At 45.0% G+C, this 18,678-nt stretch overlaps 1 protein-coding gene across 1 annotated transcript in view; it reads left to right on the top strand.

Moving 5' to 3' along the window:
- Positions 1-15,657, top strand: part of LOC133353865 (ephrin-B2a-like) — a 169,623-nt gene extending 153,966 nt beyond the window's left edge. The window contains exon 5 of the mRNA XM_061570340.1: positions 6,160-15,657. Coding sequence (XP_061426324.1) covers positions 6,160-6,665 — 506 coding nt within the window. The 3' untranslated portion in view covers positions 6,666-15,657. The remainder of the gene's footprint in view (positions 1-6,159) is intronic.
- The last annotated feature ends 3,021 nt before the right edge of the window (positions 15,658-18,678 follow it).

Here is an 18,678-nt window from a genome sequence, read left to right as displayed (position 1 = left end):
GCAGGGGCGTCCTCATCCCTGAGTCAAGCATTGTTGACTGCATACCTCCTGGCCCTCTCACTTTGGGGCCCAGCTGGGGTCTTTCCTCTTCATCCAGAGCCACTGACTGCTGCCTTCTGCCGCCTCCGATACAGCTCTGATTGCCGAACGCTGGCTCTGGCCCTTAATTCCCAGGTCTCTAAGCAGTCTGGTTGTAGATGTTGCCACAAAACCTCTGCAGCCCACCTCCACTGGTCGGACTTCTGTGTTCCAGCCATGATGCCGTGCTTCAGCAGCTAGATCGGCATAGCGCAGATGTTTTCGCTCATAAGCCTCATCTACTGAGTCCTCCCAGGGTACTGTGAGCTCAATGATGAAGACCTTCTTGAGCGAACGGGACCAGAGCACCATGTCAGGTCTTAGGGTGGTGGTTGCGATCTCCGGAGGAAACACAAGTTGCCGGCCAATGTCAGCTAGCATTTTCCAGTCGCGGGCCAAGCGCAGCTGGTCTCGCTCTATTGGTGTAGAGCCGCTCTTTGGTGGTTTAGCCCCTTCGCGGACAAAGGTCGTCCGTAAGGGGTGTGATGCTGCTGGGGGTGGTAGGGAGTTGGTGGCAGTTCGCTTGTCCTCCAGGGCGGATGCAATAACCCCTAAAAAGAAGCATTCAACTCTAACCGAGGTAGATAATTAATTGAATCGTAAATTATTTACGGATGTGGTGGTGTTGTGCAGTGGCTAGCACACTGCCCCGTGAACCCCGCCAAATGAGTTTGGTTCCTAGTCAAAGCTAAGATTTGTGGTGGGTGGTACGAGAGCTTATCTTGGCCTGAACTAACCTGCGCTGAGAAGTGCTGTGGAGCATGGCGGAACAACCCCCATGGTCGGTACTGGGCAGGGATGCCTTTGTCCGGCAGTGGAATGCAAAAAGGGGGGCTGCAGATGATGGTATTATTAATTTCTACCAAGAGTATTGGAGCTATGAATGAATTGACTTGCTTGTCAGTGTACCTTTAAAGGTAACGCTGTTGCCCAGGTGCAAAACAACTGCGATCATTGCACGTCAACTTCACCTCAAATCGAGGAAATATTATGTTTGCGTCTCTACACTCGCCATTGCGTTTGATCATATTGAGTACGCTATTCAATCTTCAAGCTATAAATGTATGGACGGCAGAGTCTTCTTTTGGTATATTCACTTTTTTTCTTCACTCGTTGGCGTTTGCACTCTTCAAATTCACATCCAATCCAATATTGAGAAAAACCTGTTGTATTCTGCTGCTCCTTATACATTTATTAACACTGTAGAGATCATGTATTATACAGATACCATCACATGTTGGCCCCTTCCTGAAATTTATTTTACGTAACAAAAAGCAAAGGTGGTCCCCTGTGTATACCCTCCACAGACTGTTGGTGCAAGTGCTGTTAGCGAGTAGCGCCTATGAAGGCTGACGCAGCACACGAGGGGCTGGGTGGCCAACAGCAGAAGCAGCCACCTTTGACTCCCCACGCTTGATGTTTGTACATCACATCAAGTACTCATTTAAGGCCGAATCGACCTATGGAAGGCCCAGGACCAGTTCTGTCGTGAGCGGGAATTGAACCCGGGTTGCCGGGTTCATCGCGCAGTATGCTGACCACTACACTCTTGCTCCCGTCCGTGCAATACATATGAACTGTACAGGCATTTATTCATTTTTGCTTCCCTTTGTGTTAATTTTATCTCACTGGTGCTATCGGCACCATGTAATGAGATTAATCAATTTTGAACCCCTTGCAGAGCAGTGCAACACCACGTGTTAGATAACAGTCCGCGAAAGTAGATATAATAGAACTACTTTTGAGACCCCTTCATGTGATCTATTATAATCTATGTTGTGGGTCCGGGACTTTCCCACACAATAGTGTGATGATCAAACCGATTTGTTTTTGTTATACCCAGAGCTGGAATTTAGCCAAATTATGTGACAAACTAAAATGTAATATGATGGGTTTTTGTGCAGTCATTGCTAGCCAGGCCGATTGGCCGTACTTCAAGTGTAATTCATAATAAAGGTTGTAATTGCAACAATTTATGATGTGATTTGTTTCCATGGTCTGGGTGCAATTTATACGAAATAGTTTTCTCAAAATCATCCCACGTAATATATATATATTTTATCAACTTGTCTCTTTTATGCGCCATTGATTGAACGTGTATATATATTTATATTGTCTTCAACAAGCTCGTTAAATTTTTTCGCAATAATATTGCAACTTCACAGCCACGTGTTCACACATCAACGCGACACCACACAATTGCCTTGTTGGCGAGAGAGTGAGACTGAGGGCAAGAGAGAGAGAGCAAGAGAGAGAGAAGGGAACATGGTTGGTTCAATTGTCCCGTTGTGCACGAGTGAGATTTTCCAAATGAATTCAGATTTGCTTTCATGAATGTTTTACGGCATTGTCAGTTAGGATGCCAAGGGTTTCACGAAAGATTTTTCAAAATTTAAAACAGCGTATGCCATAATAATAATAAGAAAAAAATAAACAAAAGACATGGACATGCTCGTGTGTATTGGCCGATAAGTCTTCAATTTAAAATTGATGGGATTTTGAAAAATACATCATGTCCTACCAGCATGCAGTTTCATAAACTTTTAAACATTTCATATTCCCCCCCCCCCCAATTGCGGTTAGTTTCCCGTATAATTAAGGGCTCAAAACTGACAAGCTTGTTTTTATTTTTTAATGACTACCAAGGGGAAGCAGTCAACATCGTCTCGTCTGCATTTACAGACTCCTTCAATCCAGCACACGACACACGCCCATGCAAGTCACTTATAAGCAGCTTTAAATTACACGAAAAGAAGACGCCTTTATCGCCTAATTTGAATAAGTTATTTTCCAGCAGGTATGATCACCAAAATCGAGACGGTCATAAAATAAAATAAAAATCACCCCTTTGCTTTAATGAGTAGGCGGAGATCTTGACAAGTTGTTAGTCTTGCCGCCACCGATCAGAGCGTCACTGCAGGCGATAAATGTTCGTGTCCTCCCGTGCGCGCAGCCTCGGTGACATTACTTCTTCCGTTCCGTCGTCACCTGCCCATCTGTCTCGTGGGTTTTGTTTAGCGTGGGGAAAATTAATCGGGGTGGAGTGGGGGGGGGGATTATTTGACGTTCGTCTCCTCACCTGAAAAGCGCTGGCGGCAAATTCTCGTGACGGTCGGGGTTCGTCTCGTTAAATTTATTTTATGGGCCAATTCGCGTGACGGTCGGGCCTCGTCTCGTTCATTTTAATTTTGCCGGCACTCGCGCTGCTTTTACGGCCGTAATTGGGTGGGGTGCGTTTGCGTAAATTACCGCGGCGAAAATGAGCAACGGCTCTGCGTTCGGTGGCTTCGCGGCGTCGAAAATAGCTGCGGCATAAGCGGCGAATGTAGGCAAAAACCCGCTGGCGCCTGATGAAGGAGTTAACATGTAAAGTGCACAAATTTGTATAATGGGCAAAAAATTACCGCCTGACGCTTATTCTCAAGAGTCTTGTGAAAGCAGCCTTCGTGACCTTGTAAACAGCGCTTTGTGAGCCCGGTGTATGCTCAGCGATCTGTTTCATTAGAGGGTGCGTGGATGTGCAGCATGTGCTGCGGTCCGTGCCTCTGTGTGTGTGTAAAAACCGGGCGCCTCTAATTTGGTGGCAGGGCGCCTCGGAGACTGTACCGTGAACCCTTGTGCCGGATGGGCTCTGGATCACCGCCAGGGGCTGTCGTAAAATCTTGCCACGTCAGCGCCTGCACAGCCACCAGCCCAGCCATTCCTTAGTTGGCCACGATTCGGGTCTTCAGGCCCCACCAATCAAAGGGTGACCCCAACTAGGCATAGCGAGCACGTGAGAATATTCTTTGCGGAGTGGGGAGGGGGGTTAAAATTTTTTTAAATATAATGAACGAAATAATTTCAAACGCACGTATATATGTATTTCATTTATAGATTTGAAGCTTTCGTGACTGCAAGGATTCATATTTTTAGGTTTTTTCGGTAAAGTCACGTAGATAAAAAATTAAAATTAAAATGAATGAAAGTAAAATTAAAGTAAAATAAAAGTAAAATAAAAATCACGACGTTTCGGAGGCAACACAAGCTTCGTCACAGCACGATAGCTGTATCAAGTAGCTTGATACAGCTGTCGTGCTGTGACGGTTCCACCTGAAGACGGAAGCTTGTGTCGTGATTTTCATTTGATTTTTATTTTACTTTTATTAATTTTAATTTTTTATCTACGTGACTTTACCGAAAAAACCTAAGAATATGTATTCTATGTCCGAAAACAAGAGAGTGGAAGGTTGCCACTTGGACAAGCCCCCAGGTTCCTCGATTGTGTCAGTTTACCATCATGGGCTGTGGTCGTGGTGAACTTATGCACTCTCCATTTTTTGCATATCGATTGGCTAATTTAATTTAATTTGCACGGGTTTGATGATTCTGTCAGTTCCTTTGAATCCGGCTTCGAGAGGTATTGTTGGAATGCAAGAACTGCGAAATAGGTCTGAAGGGTCTAGGCACTGTTAGGCCTCACCCACGCTACAGTTGGATGCGCTGTGACACTTCACCGGGTAATAAATGATCTCCCCTCAGTTTCCACGCGTGCCACTGGACGGGAGGTGGCAGGCAGGGTTTGTGTGACGCCACATCGTCAGCGTCGTGGCTGCTGGCTTATTAAATAAAAACAGCAATAAGGCATGACGAATATTGGGTGAAATAAAAAAAGTTTCTAAAACTACAAACAAAATAAAATAACCTTGCTGTGGTCTTGGCACTTTAAGTCATATCGTTTGTTTGCTTGAACAAAGAGTTTAATTTATTTATGCGAGGATCTAGGTTATTATTAACGGGGAAATGAATTTGTAACAATATTACAAACAAGTGCAGATAGTCTATTCGTGTCGTTAGTTTATTAAAAAAAAGTTAGTCATATATATTTTCTAAAGACTGGTGTCACCCTGCTGCTGCTCTATATAAGAACGGGAGACAGAGCAGAGCCTCACCATTCTGGCAAATTGCCCGATGATGCTGGATGCAATTACCAGCGAAACGTCGTACTCAAATTGTAAATGTTGTGGTTTCACGCTTCAACACACCGGTGGGCTAAAGCAGTGAACTATTTGTCTTTTGTCAACGTGACACTTTTTTACTGATTGGCCGTGTCGGGTGGTGGAGGGTTACGACACATTTATAAATAACGCGATCTAAACTCAAAAAACGTTGATTATGAATAATATTGGTCACGAAAGCCTGCTACGTCTTAAACTAAAGACTGGTTGTCCGCTTGACAAATGGGTCTATCCTGTGCTAATATGACATGTACTGCGGAGCCTGAAACTTTGACCCTATGTACACAGTTTGCATTTAATTTTGTTTGTGCAAGTGTTTTGCTTGCATACTCAAGATTAAATGTTTGACTATATAGCCATTGTGGTGTTTTCTTTGCGGGTTTTTTCTGCGATATATATTTTTCATCCAATTATGTTCCAGTTGTACTCTATCAATTCATAAGGTCAAGAATTTTCCGTAAAGACAATCGGGAGCTAACAGTGCATCAATCAGTGTCAGAGAACAAAGCTGGAAGTTGACGTCGTATAACTACTTCTGAAGCCGCTGGGGAAAATCTCTTCATGACCTGTAAAGAGTGTTCATCACACGTCAATAAAATTAACAACTGTCAGTCTTCCGGCTGGAATGAGGCCAATATTTACCAAAAAATTCGAATGATAATCTTTTTCAAAGTCTTTTGTGACTGGGTTGACATCAATTTGTTCCACTTGAGAAGCCAGGGGCAGCTGAAACCTGGCATCGAACCTATGTCCTTAGTGGTGCCAGCTTTGACCTCTGACCCCTGAGCCTCCCAGCCACCACAGCTTATCTTAATTCAATAAAAAAAAAATTCATTTTTTTAGAAACGTTCATGTTTTCTGCAATTGTATCCATATCTTTGGATCATATTCACGTTTCCTGCATAAAAGATTTGCTTTTGTGCAATCGGAAATGCCTTTGCGTAATAATAGCGCCTTTTCGCGATGTAATACCGTTCCTCGTTCATTCACGACGACGTTGGCAACACGTCGGTGTGCCGCTCTCGCGCGCGTGCGCTCTCTCTCCCGAACGCTTCGCTCACGGCTTCGTGTCTTCCCCTCCCAGACCCGTCCGACTCCCTGCACGAGCTGCACCAGTCCGGCATGGAGTCCAACCTGGCTCTCATCGTCGGCGTGTCGAGCGGCTCCCTCATCCTGCTGCTCCTGCTGCTCCTGCTCGCCCTCTCCGTCTGCTACGTCCGCCGCAGCCGCGAGTCCCGCCGTTGGGGCCGCGGTGGGGGCGGCGGCGGCGGTTCCGGTGGGCCCGGTCCCGGCGGGCCGGGCCGCCGGGGCCCGCACTTGAACGCGTCGGCGGCGGCGTCGGCGCCGCCGCCGCAGTCGTCGCTGCCGCTGTCGCTGACGCCCGGCTCCGTGGCCGTGAAGTTGGGGGGCGGCGGCGGAGGCGGCAACAACAACGGGTCGGACCCCAGCGACGTGGTGATTCCGCTGCGGACGCTCGAGGGCGGATTCTGCCCGCACTACGAGAAAGTGAGCGGGGACTACGGCCACCCGGTGTACATCGTGCAGGAAGTGCCGCCACCCAGCAACGCGAACGTCTACTACAAGGTGTGAGCGCCGCTGCCGATGGAGACTGTGGGCGCGGACGCTGAGTTTCCCGCATCGCAAAAGCGTTGCTTTTGTGTTTTTAATAGTTTATTTTATTTTATTTTCGGGACGTTCTTTTTGTCGTTCTATATATTTTTTTCTTTTAACGACTCGATGGACGCCGCCGTCTCCCTTCCTCCGCGAGGGTGAAGCCGCAAGGGAGGACCACTTCCGCCGATGACGTTTACTTGCGCCATATTGGACGCGTGAAAACGCTTGCGGGAGGAAGCTCCGCGGAGAACTCTGCCACCTCTCGTCGTCGAAATAAAACGGCAAGCGACCGTTCGCGACCCTCACCCCCGCACCCGCCCCCCCCCCACGTCCGCCACCTCGTGCCATCGCGCTCCACAAGTTTTACCGTGAGCCTCTCAACGGTGGCTTCCTCCGTCACACCCGTGCAGGATGGTGACCTCTGCCGGAGACCTCTGCTTTGGTTCACACGATTTTGCCAAGCCATACAGAAAGGGATCTGATAGCAGAGGACACTTGTTGTTGTTGTTGTCGCCTGCGTTGTGGTCATCGCAAGGCAAGCATATGACAAAAATAAAATAGAATTCTTAAATGCCATCCAAATTCGAATTCTACATTCTTCTCAGCAAGATGACCTTTTGCAGTAGTGGCAACATTTCAATAAAGGTGGTATGCATGGGGTTGTTTTTTTTTCCTTTCTTGCTGTTGGTGAAGGTTATTGTGTTCGAAAATAACCTGAACTATCTAACTACTGCCCTGCTTTTTGAGTAACAAGTTACATTTTTTAAAAGATTTTTGTGATGCTGTGCTTAATGAGTTTTAAGAGCTGCTTCAAACACTGGCTTTTCCAGACTTTTAGGCATGTGCCCATCACTGCAGAGTGCCTCTGATCTATCAGAGCTATTCAATGGTGTATTTTTAAAACCTTTATTTTAATTTTACATTTTTACATCTTACATTTTTTCCCATTATTATGCATTCTGTGAGTAAATCAATACTTTTGTGGATACTTTAAAAAACGAAGCATACATGCAAGACCCGCTGTGAGACTTTTTTTCCTCTCCAACAGAAACATTTTTGTCATTTTTCATTTATCATTTCATTTCACGGTACACTTTCAACCGTGCTCCGTGTGAGAGAACCCACGAAGGCATCTGCTATAAACCTCTGTGCACCATATTTGCGCGCCGTTCATAATCTCTCCGCCGTTCTGGGGCGCTTGGCGCGCAGAGCCACAATTTTAAACCTTTCTGACTTAAATTACCACTGGAGAGATTCTCCCACTGAAGCGGATATCGGTGACCGGGAGGTTTGCATGAAATGCTTTTTTTGCAGTTTTTAGTCTCAGGAGTCAGAAAACTTGAACGCTTTTTTTCTTACTTCTCTTCATTTTGGGTCAATGTACAATGCTACTACTCGAATTTTAAAAGACGATTTTTGGGAGTCAATTTTTTTTTACACGTTGCTTTTTTATGATCATAAACTCATTTCGCGAAATGCGGGATTGTGAAATCAATTTTGCAGACGCACCACGCATATACACTTGCACTAACACGCACGCGGATCACTAATGTTTGACTGAATATGAAACTTTTTTTAAATAGCAATGTACCACTTCTGTAACTATCATTGTACGTATGCAAATACAGGACTTTCCAAAAAGCTGAGGTTCACAGTTTCTTGGCGGTGCTTTGAGCTAAATTGAACCGTAATTAGGGAATTAGTTCAGCATCTCAAAATATAATTTATTTCTACATTTAATCGCAATTTAATTAAGATCGGGATTTTACGTTGATTGTAATTCGTACCGACATTTATTATCAGCCTTATAGGGTAATATCAAAATCCGTGGAGATCCAGGGACAGGGACCGGTCAACCACAATAACAAGAAGAGCCATTGTTATCGAATTCGGTGAAAAATACTCAACTTTTCAAGAGACGCAAAACGTGTAATAAAATAACGTGTCACGAAGCAGTCCTTTAAAGAGCCGCGTGCCGCAGTTTGCCGACCGCTGCCCACGCAGGGCCAAGTAGGGCTGGTCGTTTTTTCCTTAAGTCACGAAACTCACTCGCTTTACCCTCGACTCTGCCCAGTCCGGCTGTCATTAACTCAAGGCGCCGCGTGACCGTTATGACACCAATGGCAAAAGGACTTGCTTCCATGTTGGCCACAGAGGTTCCGGGGTTGGCTGTGGCAATCGCAACTGTTGACTCGACGTGGGATTTCGGTTCACCAGACTTGCTCGGCTGCCCATGTAAACTTCCGCGTCTCCCCCCCTCACCCCCCCTGAACCAACAAGCTCACGATCCAGACTGTGTCGGCAGATCTCCGCAAAGCGTGCTCGCCCCACGTCCACAATGGCACATGGGCCCCGGGCGATAAACGCTTCCACGCGAGCGGCGCGAATGCCCCTGTAATAGATGGGGCCTTGTTAAAACCCCAATTGACAAGGACATCTCGCGGTGTTTAATTTGAAGAAGAAGAGAAAAATTATAATTAAAGCCCGCAGTTAATTAAAAATGATCACGCAAACTGCACACAAAGTTCAGGGATTAATTAAGACTCTGATTGATAAGCCAACCATGCTTTCTCTCCGTCTGTCTCCCGTGTGACACGGTTCGCTCGACACATTTTTTTTGTTATCGCCGCCGCCGCCGCCGCCACCAACCGTACCGGCCCTGCGTAAATAATGAAGCGGGCAGACAGCGGGCATGAAAACGGGCACGATTAATACCACATCAGCCATCGTGGCATTAGTGGAAAATCCTTTGTGCATTGAACTGCTAAATGATCCGCAGAGTTTGGAGGTTGGCGCGTTTGTAAATGCCGTCGTTAGAGTAACGCAAATATCCATTACGGAGTTCGCCACGTCCCGTTATTGAAAGGCGACCTTTCCTGTCCTAACGAGTAGTGGCACTGTCAGAGGTGGTAACTATTGGGGTGAGAGGGGGGGGGGGGTTAAAAGAATGAGACGAGAGCTCACGAAGGAGTAAAGTTTCCGTTTTAACGATTCCAAATAGAGAAGGAGTATGTAATTTGAAGCGGTGCCTCTTCCCGTTGCCATGATTTATATTAGCGGTGTTGATGCAGTCACAACATACTCAGCTCCGTGTGAAAGTTGTAACAACAACAACAAACTTATTAACTGATAATGTTGTAATACATGAAATTACTATGAATAATAAAAATAAAAAACACACATCAGGGATTAGCAATTTGTGGGGCCAAAACTATGGAAAAAATTATAAACAAAATTACTATAAACGAATGCCGTATTTTCTTGCAGCTGTTAGTCATGCCTTCCTTCACCACAAACCTTTTCCCTTTTAAGAAAAACGAATTCAAGGAGTTTGTGCTGATTTTTTTTGTAATATAATACAGTACAACTGTGTAGCCTTGGGGCAATCCACAGAAAAAGACGTTAAGATTCATCCTCATAATAATAATAAAAATAAAAACCCAAAGGCAAATCACAAAAACAAGCCATCATGGTGGAAATTGTAGGGGTTTCGTTTTGTTTAGCTCAATCAAAATCCTGAAGTCGCAAGCAGATTTGATCAGTTTTCAATGAATCAACCGCTCAGATGTTTTCCATCAGATGTGACATTCGGGAGTTGCTTCAGACAAGTGCCGATTCATTCATTCACTTCGTGGCACTGTTATTGCCACATTTTTATTTCTGGATCGACTGAAAGTCCTGTCCGCAGAGGGTAGACGAGCACATTCCCCGTGCGTCTCTCACTTGTCTTATTAAAAAAAAAGATGTAGTTAAATCGATCAATTCCGAAAGCATTGCACGTCAGTAATACAAATCTGCTTAAGATGTACATGCGCAGAAAATTACTGGAACGTCAAACTTACTTACGTCCACCATATTTAGCTTAATTACCCTAAGACCAGTTGAAAAAAAATTGCTCTGAGGCTCTTTTAATAAGTTGCAACTTATTATAAAAGTCACGCGGGTGCCAATTATAATATTATAGCGTAATTGAACTTCAGCTTCTGGGAGGGTCTTAATTTTGTTACGCGCCGTTAGAGAGTCTTGCCGCAACGAACACGTAAGGCTGCCATTTAGGATGCCGGGGTGTTCCAGGGTTTCTGGCGTTAAGTCCTAACATCGTTTTGGAGCATTTTCAGCTGGCCGGCGCCGAGCGTGTGATGAGTTCCTCAGCTGTGCAAGATTTTGGGCTTTCGGGAAAGCGATTACGGCGAATGTGCGGCGGTGGTGGCGGCGTAAATTGTTTAAGTTCTCGTAGTCAAGGCAGGCGCAGAGGACTTGAGGAATTTGCAGAGCTTTGGACGACAGATGTAAAAAAGAAGAAAAGGCAAGAGGGCCTATTTAGCCCACATTCTTTCCCTAATCCCCAGAGCAAGCCTTCGGATCAGTTGGTCCGCACATTCAATGTCCTCCAACGGTAGCTGCCGTCTCATTAGTCTGAGCTGTGTCAAAGTGTGTCCATGTCTGACCAGCGTGACCCCACTCCCACCACTCCCCCCCACCACCACCCACCACCACCCAACCCCACCGAGCAAATGTGTATTTTTCCATCCCCCCCCCCCCCCCACATTACATATATGTTTATCCTCCTTTTTTAATGAGAAAATGAAGATAATTTGTGTAACATTAAAGGCAAGGGTGTGTTTATTGCCATGACAGCTGGCGTCTATTATAGAGACCAAAAGGAGAAAAGGCTTGTTGTGAAGTGGGCGATGTGCTTGGAAAACATTAGACTTTTGAATAAGAGAACTTGGGTGACAACTGTAGCGAGGATCGCATCTGGGAGGACTCTTTCTCTTCTAAAACAATGCACCGGCCAGAATTTAAAGCAGGGGCTATGTCAAGTCCACTCTGCAAGAGGGTCACAATGGTGAATAAAGCAGCGTTGGGATATAAGCAGTGGGACGTGACTCTTCACGCAATAAAAAGAAAATGTAAATGCACAATAAAAAAAACGACGGGATGAAATCCCCCTTTCTGCTCCGTAGGTTGGACACTGGTCCTTTGAGAAAGACGAGAGACGGGGATTTTTACATCACAGCCACGTGATACCTGAGGTTGAAGCACGGTAGTCGTAACCCTCTATTGATGGATCGAGATGGCTGCCTTTGAATTACAAATGGGGGAGATGGGGGGGGGGACGTATGGGCGGGTTGCGGTGCTGCCCTTAACAAGCCCTGGTGGTTGACACTAAATCCTGGGAGATCTGAAAATGCTTGTATTTTCAAACCGATTGTTGTCGCCGGGATCTCGGATAATTCGCGTTGCAAGCGTCTGCGAGCGCAGTGCGCTGGTGCTTTGCTCATCGAGAGTCAGCTGGAATTCAACCATCACCGCATTATTGGTGTGTGTGCGCGCTGGCAATTTGCAGAGCTCTTGAGAAAGCAAGAAATAATGTAAAATGTCACGGCTTATCCCCACAGTGCAATCAATGTCACATATGATGGCACTTCAGGCAGAGTTATTTCATTATTTATTTTATTACTTTCATATTTTTGGGTGTATGGGGCCGGGGAAGGGAGGGGCAAATGGGAGAGGTGCGGTTAATGTGCATTTGTAGGAGAGAGGGGGGAAAAATAACAACGCAGACCCTTCACGATCTATTTTTTATTTTTTCGTTGAGAACACACGAAAAGGGGTCTTCTTTCTGGTCTCATTCATCCTGCGCCTCGGTGGAGGACGGCGGGCAGTAGAGTGTGTCACGCGTGAAGTGCACCACGTGCAGATGGACGGACCGAGCGCGCTTGCAAATTCAGCACGAGTATGCTCCACTTGTCAGCGTGACATCACAACTAAAGCTTTACCCAATTCATCTCACTGTGAATTCAAAGCACGGCACGGGGCATAAAGCGATTACCATTAGTTCCAAACACGGGGGTTCATTTTAAATCATGATGAACACATTGCGAAAAGAACAAAAGAGACACTTGATGTTTTATTCTGACGATGTCTGGGGTGTAAAAAAAAAGTCGAGCACAAAGAGATTGCCTCGAAACCGAATTACACTTGGTGTGTCTCGTAGAATGTGCGCAGTGAAGTCATACTTGGGATTTGTATTGTTTTAGCTGAGCACATGGCATTGCGATTTTGACAGTGCTTTTCACGGGATAAAGTAAATAACTAACAAACATGTTTCGTGGTTCCACCGTTGCTCGACGAGGTGTGACATCGAGCGCCAAGACGCCCTTGACTGACGCCATGGAGAGCGACGCAAGTTCATGTAATGATTCATATAAAATTCGTGCACTTTTAATTGTTTAGCTGCGGAGGGAAATTGGAGGCCGCGCATCTTCCAAGTCATAATAACAACGTCCAATTGAGAGGTTTGACGAGCCACGGGGCATGGCTTGCGGCGCCTGTGACTTTGTGTGGCTTTTATAACCGCGATATCCACGCAACGCTTTCACGTCGACATTAAGATCGGTTGTTAAACACATTTACGCGTCAATTTAATTTGTAACCGCGCATGAGATTAATTCGGACGATTAACAATTTTTATTTAACATTTTGAGTTGTCTTTTGCTTTCACACATATTGGCTACCCTTACACAGAAATGATAACATGTAGAAATAAATAACTAAAAATCCCGTACCTAATATTTTAGAAATGCCTACAGGATCAGTTTAGGACGAACATTATTTTTTTTCATGCTATTGTACAATGTTGTTTCAATAAAGTATAAATGGAAAAACAGTATGTGCCATATATTTTTAAATGCCCTATAGTGATATATCTCTCAAGGATTCAAATGCCTTACCTGTAGGGTGACATGACAATTATGAAATGTATAAGCACTGTCAAATTCCCTTGTAGGGTTTTTTAGGATTTTCCGTTTGAATCCTGTTTAAAGCTTCTGCAGGACTTATTCAATTTCTTGCAGGATCCTGCAGGGAGAGTTCCACCATATAATATTGTGTAGGATTAAAATAACACCCCTCCTGTATTCATTTCTATGGGAGGGATTACATTATGCCACTGTGAGATTATCAGTTAAATTTGTCTATTACACTTTGGCATGTAATAACCATAAGGGGGTCATTTGTAAAATATATATAAAAAGAAGTACATTCTTGTATCATTCACGTGCAAATGATCCTTGTTTTGGTCTGTGTGGCAATTACGCGAGGGAAGATAAGGATGAGACTGTTAGTGTTTAAGCCATTCAAAAAAACTAAATAGGTGTTCATGAAGATAGCATCCATTTTAAAATAATGATTATTGCAAAACAGTTTGAACTGCGTAGTGGAAATGTTGACAACACACTCCTTAGGGGTTTTTTGTTGTCGTGTTTTTGAGAGATCTTCAAACAATCACGGCCGAGACGTTGGCAAACGTGCTGGGGCACTCTGGAATCTCGACACGAGAAGCGGTTTCGAGGCATGAGACTCACACAATACGATCTCGTTTCTACCAAGCGTTTGTGGGAACGGTTCTGTCGGCCCGAGCTAAAAACCATTTGCCTAATGATGATGATTCTTCAATAATGAATGACACTTTTATGGACACCTTGGGTTTAAAAAAAAATCAAACACTGCCCTTAAGTAAAAGCACTGCAAAGCTAATGATTACTATCATTTGGGGTCCTGTAGGTATTTTAAAGTTGTACACTCTTCGGCTTACGTAGTATATGACGACGGTATTTGATAATGTTTTTAGTTTTGACTATTCCTGTTTCCGCCTATATACTTGTATTTTTGTGATGTCAGTTTCCAAAAAATACAATTATTTCTTTATCTGCATGTCAAGCAGATGCATTCTCATATAATTTTTTTCGAGATGAAATGTAGATGCTATAAAAGGGTTAAATTGTCATTATCCCGAAACTCCTTTCCATTTTTGTCCCATCCTGTCTCTGTGTGCAAACCCTCAATGGACACTGAATGGACATCGGAGGACATGTGATGCTCAATGCACCGATCGTATGGGAAGAACTCTTCTTGATGTGAATAAGATTTTATTCGGAAGGACTTGTTGAGAATGAGTGTTTTTTAATAATAAAAAAAATAAAACTCGCAAACGCCTTATTTAGCACAGACAATCCTTGACGCGGGTTGAGGTGGGTTCGCTCTGTTGGTTAGCGCGACCTCTTTTTGCAGCGAGTGGCTGTAAAATTAACCTTGAATTTTACCATCAAAACACTCGAGATGACATCAAACTGGTTGCGGTTGCTTTTTTTTGTCAACGTTTTTCAAAGGACTGTAAATTCTTATAAATATTCCTCGTTTCGTGTTTCGTATGTAGTACACACACACACAATTAACGTTTTGTTCCGGATTGCTTTATTTTACTTTCGAGAGGGACCACGAGACCGCGTTGTGATTACTTTGAAGTATTTATTTAAAGAAAAAAAAAATTCCAGTATAAAAAACAAAAACAAAAACCCCCAACGAATTAAGGAATCTTCGGACAACACATTCTTAATGCCACGGGGACAGGTTTGAAACGGAAAAATAGGTCAGCCGCCGTTATGAAGGATTCAACTTGTGGTTACACCGTTGAACGTTTTGAAATAGTTGGAAATTCGAGTTTGTGTGCAGCCTTGCTGTGGTTTCGTGGTGAAGGAAGGGCTGCCTCTTAAAGATGATGTTTTGTTGCCGAGGAAACGGTCGACATGTTTCGCCACTCATTGTGCTGCTGCTGCTGCTGCTGCGTCGCACCACAGGAGCATTGGCGATGGCGCACTTGCAAAAACCACAAGAAGTATAAACACAGAGTAACGTGACGGAACCCGTGCAATGGCTTCACCTGTTGACAGTCGTATTTAGTCTGGAGCAGCGGCGAGTGCGGATTGAAGCGGTGAAACGGAGCAGTGGAGTTATTCACATTTTCTCGGAAAGATTTGTCTGTATACTGCATTCTGTATATTTTGTTAAATAACGCGCTGTAATTTATATTATATTTCCCTCACTATCTTAACTCGTACTGCTAAGTCTTAGTAACATGTTTTTTTAAGGAAAAGTACCAGTACAGTACTACTCACTTTTTTTTTTTAACAAATGCTCTTTGTGTTCGTAACGTAGGGACAGTTTTTTTTTGCCTCGACAGTTTTTCGTAGTAGTCCTCACTCACGATAGTCACGGGGTTATTTTTTTGTTGCAAGGAATTCTAAGTGAAATCTTGCTGCATCATTTCCCCCGGTGGGCCAGTGTTTGTTACAGAGGAGTGCTTCAATAGCTGGGGACTATTGCGCGGTGCTCAAAGCCGCGTGTCACAAACCACAATCATGGCACACTAAATACGATCCAAGCAAAATTCATAGATAACACCTAAAACACGTTTTTTTTATTAATACGCCACGTACATTTTTATTGCGAGAATTACAATGATGAAACTACATTTCGAAAAAATAAATAGCCGCGTGCCTGGGTGGAAATGAGAACAAGACATGGCGATCACTTTGTTTGTGTGTGTGTGTGTCACTGAATACCGTGCCTAATATTTAAATACTGTCGGTCGTATTGGCGGGAGCAATAAGACGTGAAATATTAAGTCAGAATGCATCATCGCCTCGGGAATTACACCACTGCACGTCGGTTATGAATGGGAGAGTGGTATTTGGCTTCACGTTTAAACGAAAACCCTCCGTCTGCGTCACTCTCTGCCTACCTCCGTCGCAATAGTACCGGCACTACGACGACAACAGCAACATCAAGAGGGCCTAGACCTTGGGGCAGCGGATTCTATTAGCCGTGATAACAACAACTACAACAATAATCACAATAAACACTATCATTTACTTAATAAAACATTGTATAGAAGAACATCAAGACGTGTCTTGAGCCAGGCAATTTAAATGTTTGCAGAAGTGAGCGAAGTGGCTACACAGCAAAGTGCAATTTCCCCCACCACCACCACCCCGAGTACATGTGGATCGTATTAAGGCGAGGGGCCCCCCACCACCTCCCCCGGTGAGCCGAGGAGGCAAGGGCCGCCGTCTTCGCGTGCGTCCTGCCGACCGGCGGTGGGGGATGGGTGCGCTCGTTTCACGTAGAACCGAAGCTCCATCATCCATGGCCGGTCACATTTAGAGGTCCGTAGGACGTTCGGATTTTTTTTCTTGCTGTTGTCATTTCTTCCCTCCCCCCCCCCCGCCTAAAAAAAAAATCTCGTTTTTTTTTACGTGACAATTAAAAGTGCGGCGTGGTGATTGCGTAAATTTTGTTGTGAGCCAAGACTTTCTCCGTCATTCGCTGCCCCATCCTCCCTCCCACCTATCTCCTTCCCTCAAGCAAATATTTCGGGTTTTTTGGCGTAGATTTTTGTTTGTGTACAGCCCCCCCCCTGCACCCCCCCCCCCACCGTGTGTTTTTTTCGGGACAGTTTTCGATGTTTCCTAAGCAGGTGTTATTTTGTCACCACTTGTAATCGCTAAAGTTTGCTACACAACACTGTTTTTTTTGGGGGGGGAGGGGGGGGGTGATGGAGTGGGGATTTTATGAGATCCTGTATGTACATTGTTCGATCTTTAAATAAAGTGGCAGTTTTATAAAAAAAAAAAACCCATCAGAATCGCGCAACTGCCGTGTGCTCTTCCCGTCTGGACGTTGTCGCGAGTTGTTAGAATACGACGGGGGCGTTTCTCTCTTGCGAGGGCCGTGAAAACATGAGGCGAGCAAATATCTTTAATTGATACGGCGTGTGTGTGAGGAGCGCATCTTCGAAGAATTCTCACAGCTGGAACGGTTTTACGAGGTTGTGGAGTGGCATTATTATTATTCTTGGTCATTGCTGAGCCCATCAGTGCCAGGTTTATTTCTTTTTCGCGACAGCACATAATGAAGTGCCGCCTTCAAGATATAGTGGCTCGGATGTATTATTTCCGCATCCTCCTGATGATTACACGGCACACTTTGTCTGCCTCTAAGCAGACGACGTGCGTAGGAGTGTGCGTCTTCCCAGCAGGTGTGTGCGCGACCACGTCCGTGTGACATCGAGGCCGAGCACAAGATCGTGGTGCGCCTTAGCGTCTCGAGCGTCTGGTAATCCGGACATCCCGGGAGTAAATCGTAAAATGTAAAAGGTCAAATGGCGTTGAAAAGGTTTAAACAAAAAAAATAACTCCTGATCAACATTGCGTTCGCTTTCGAGCTTTCGACTTGTGTGGGACGGACACGTGTTTTGTGTCATCTCAAGCGACCCCATCAACTCGCGCTGACCAGCGTGGTGAAGTATGGTCGAACAACTCTGCCCGCCCCACCTTGCATGGGGGAGGCTTTCGATGAGCAGCAACTTGACGAAGGGCTGTAAACTCGGCTGTATGACCGTACACATGTATGACCGTCCACACGTATGACCGTGCACATGTATGACCGTCCACACGTATGATCCCACTTGCGTGCACGCTTAAGTGGTCGTAAAAAACACGTTCAGAAATGGATGATGAAGATCCTCAAGAGAAGCACCGAACATCAATGCACTTATTTTACGACGTAATCGATACGTGAATAATGTACGACTTCAAATGACACCTGACATTAGACTGCGGCGGTGACCTTATAACCGGTACCGTAATAGACCGTCACACTTCACTGCTGTTAATTAACAGACAGCGTGACATCGGTGTTCTGAACGAATAGCGAGTATAATAGGAATGGAGCGGTGGTGCAGCGATTAGTGCTCTCCGCTATGAACCCCACCCACCCGAGTTAGATTCCCGACCATGGCTAACATTGGTGGCAAGAAATAACCAAACCATTCACCAACCCGCACTGTTCAGTTAGGTGAAATATGGTCAAGCAACCATCGTGACCGAAACGGCGTGGACAGGCCATCATCCAGCAGTGATTGACATGGAACTGTAAAATATTCCTTATTAATCTATCCAGTGTTGTACATGTGTGTGTGTGCAAACATGTCTAGGAGTGATAACATCCAGCAATGGATGCTTGAGGTCCTCACGTGGAGCCCCAGAACATCAATGCACTTATTTGATTAAATAATCAATACATGAATAATATACGACTTCAACTGACACCTGACATTAGGCTGCTCGTGACCTCGTGCCTCGTG

This window comes from Lethenteron reissneri, chromosome 45 (assembly GCF_015708825.2).
Source record: "Lethenteron reissneri isolate LAM-NWPU_2019-01 chromosome 45, ASM1570882v1, whole genome shotgun sequence".
In the NCBI taxonomy this organism is placed as follows: Eukaryota; Metazoa; Chordata; class Hyperoartia; order Petromyzontiformes; family Petromyzontidae; genus Lethenteron; species Lethenteron reissneri.
This window is presented reverse-complemented; position numbering and strand designations above follow the sequence as displayed.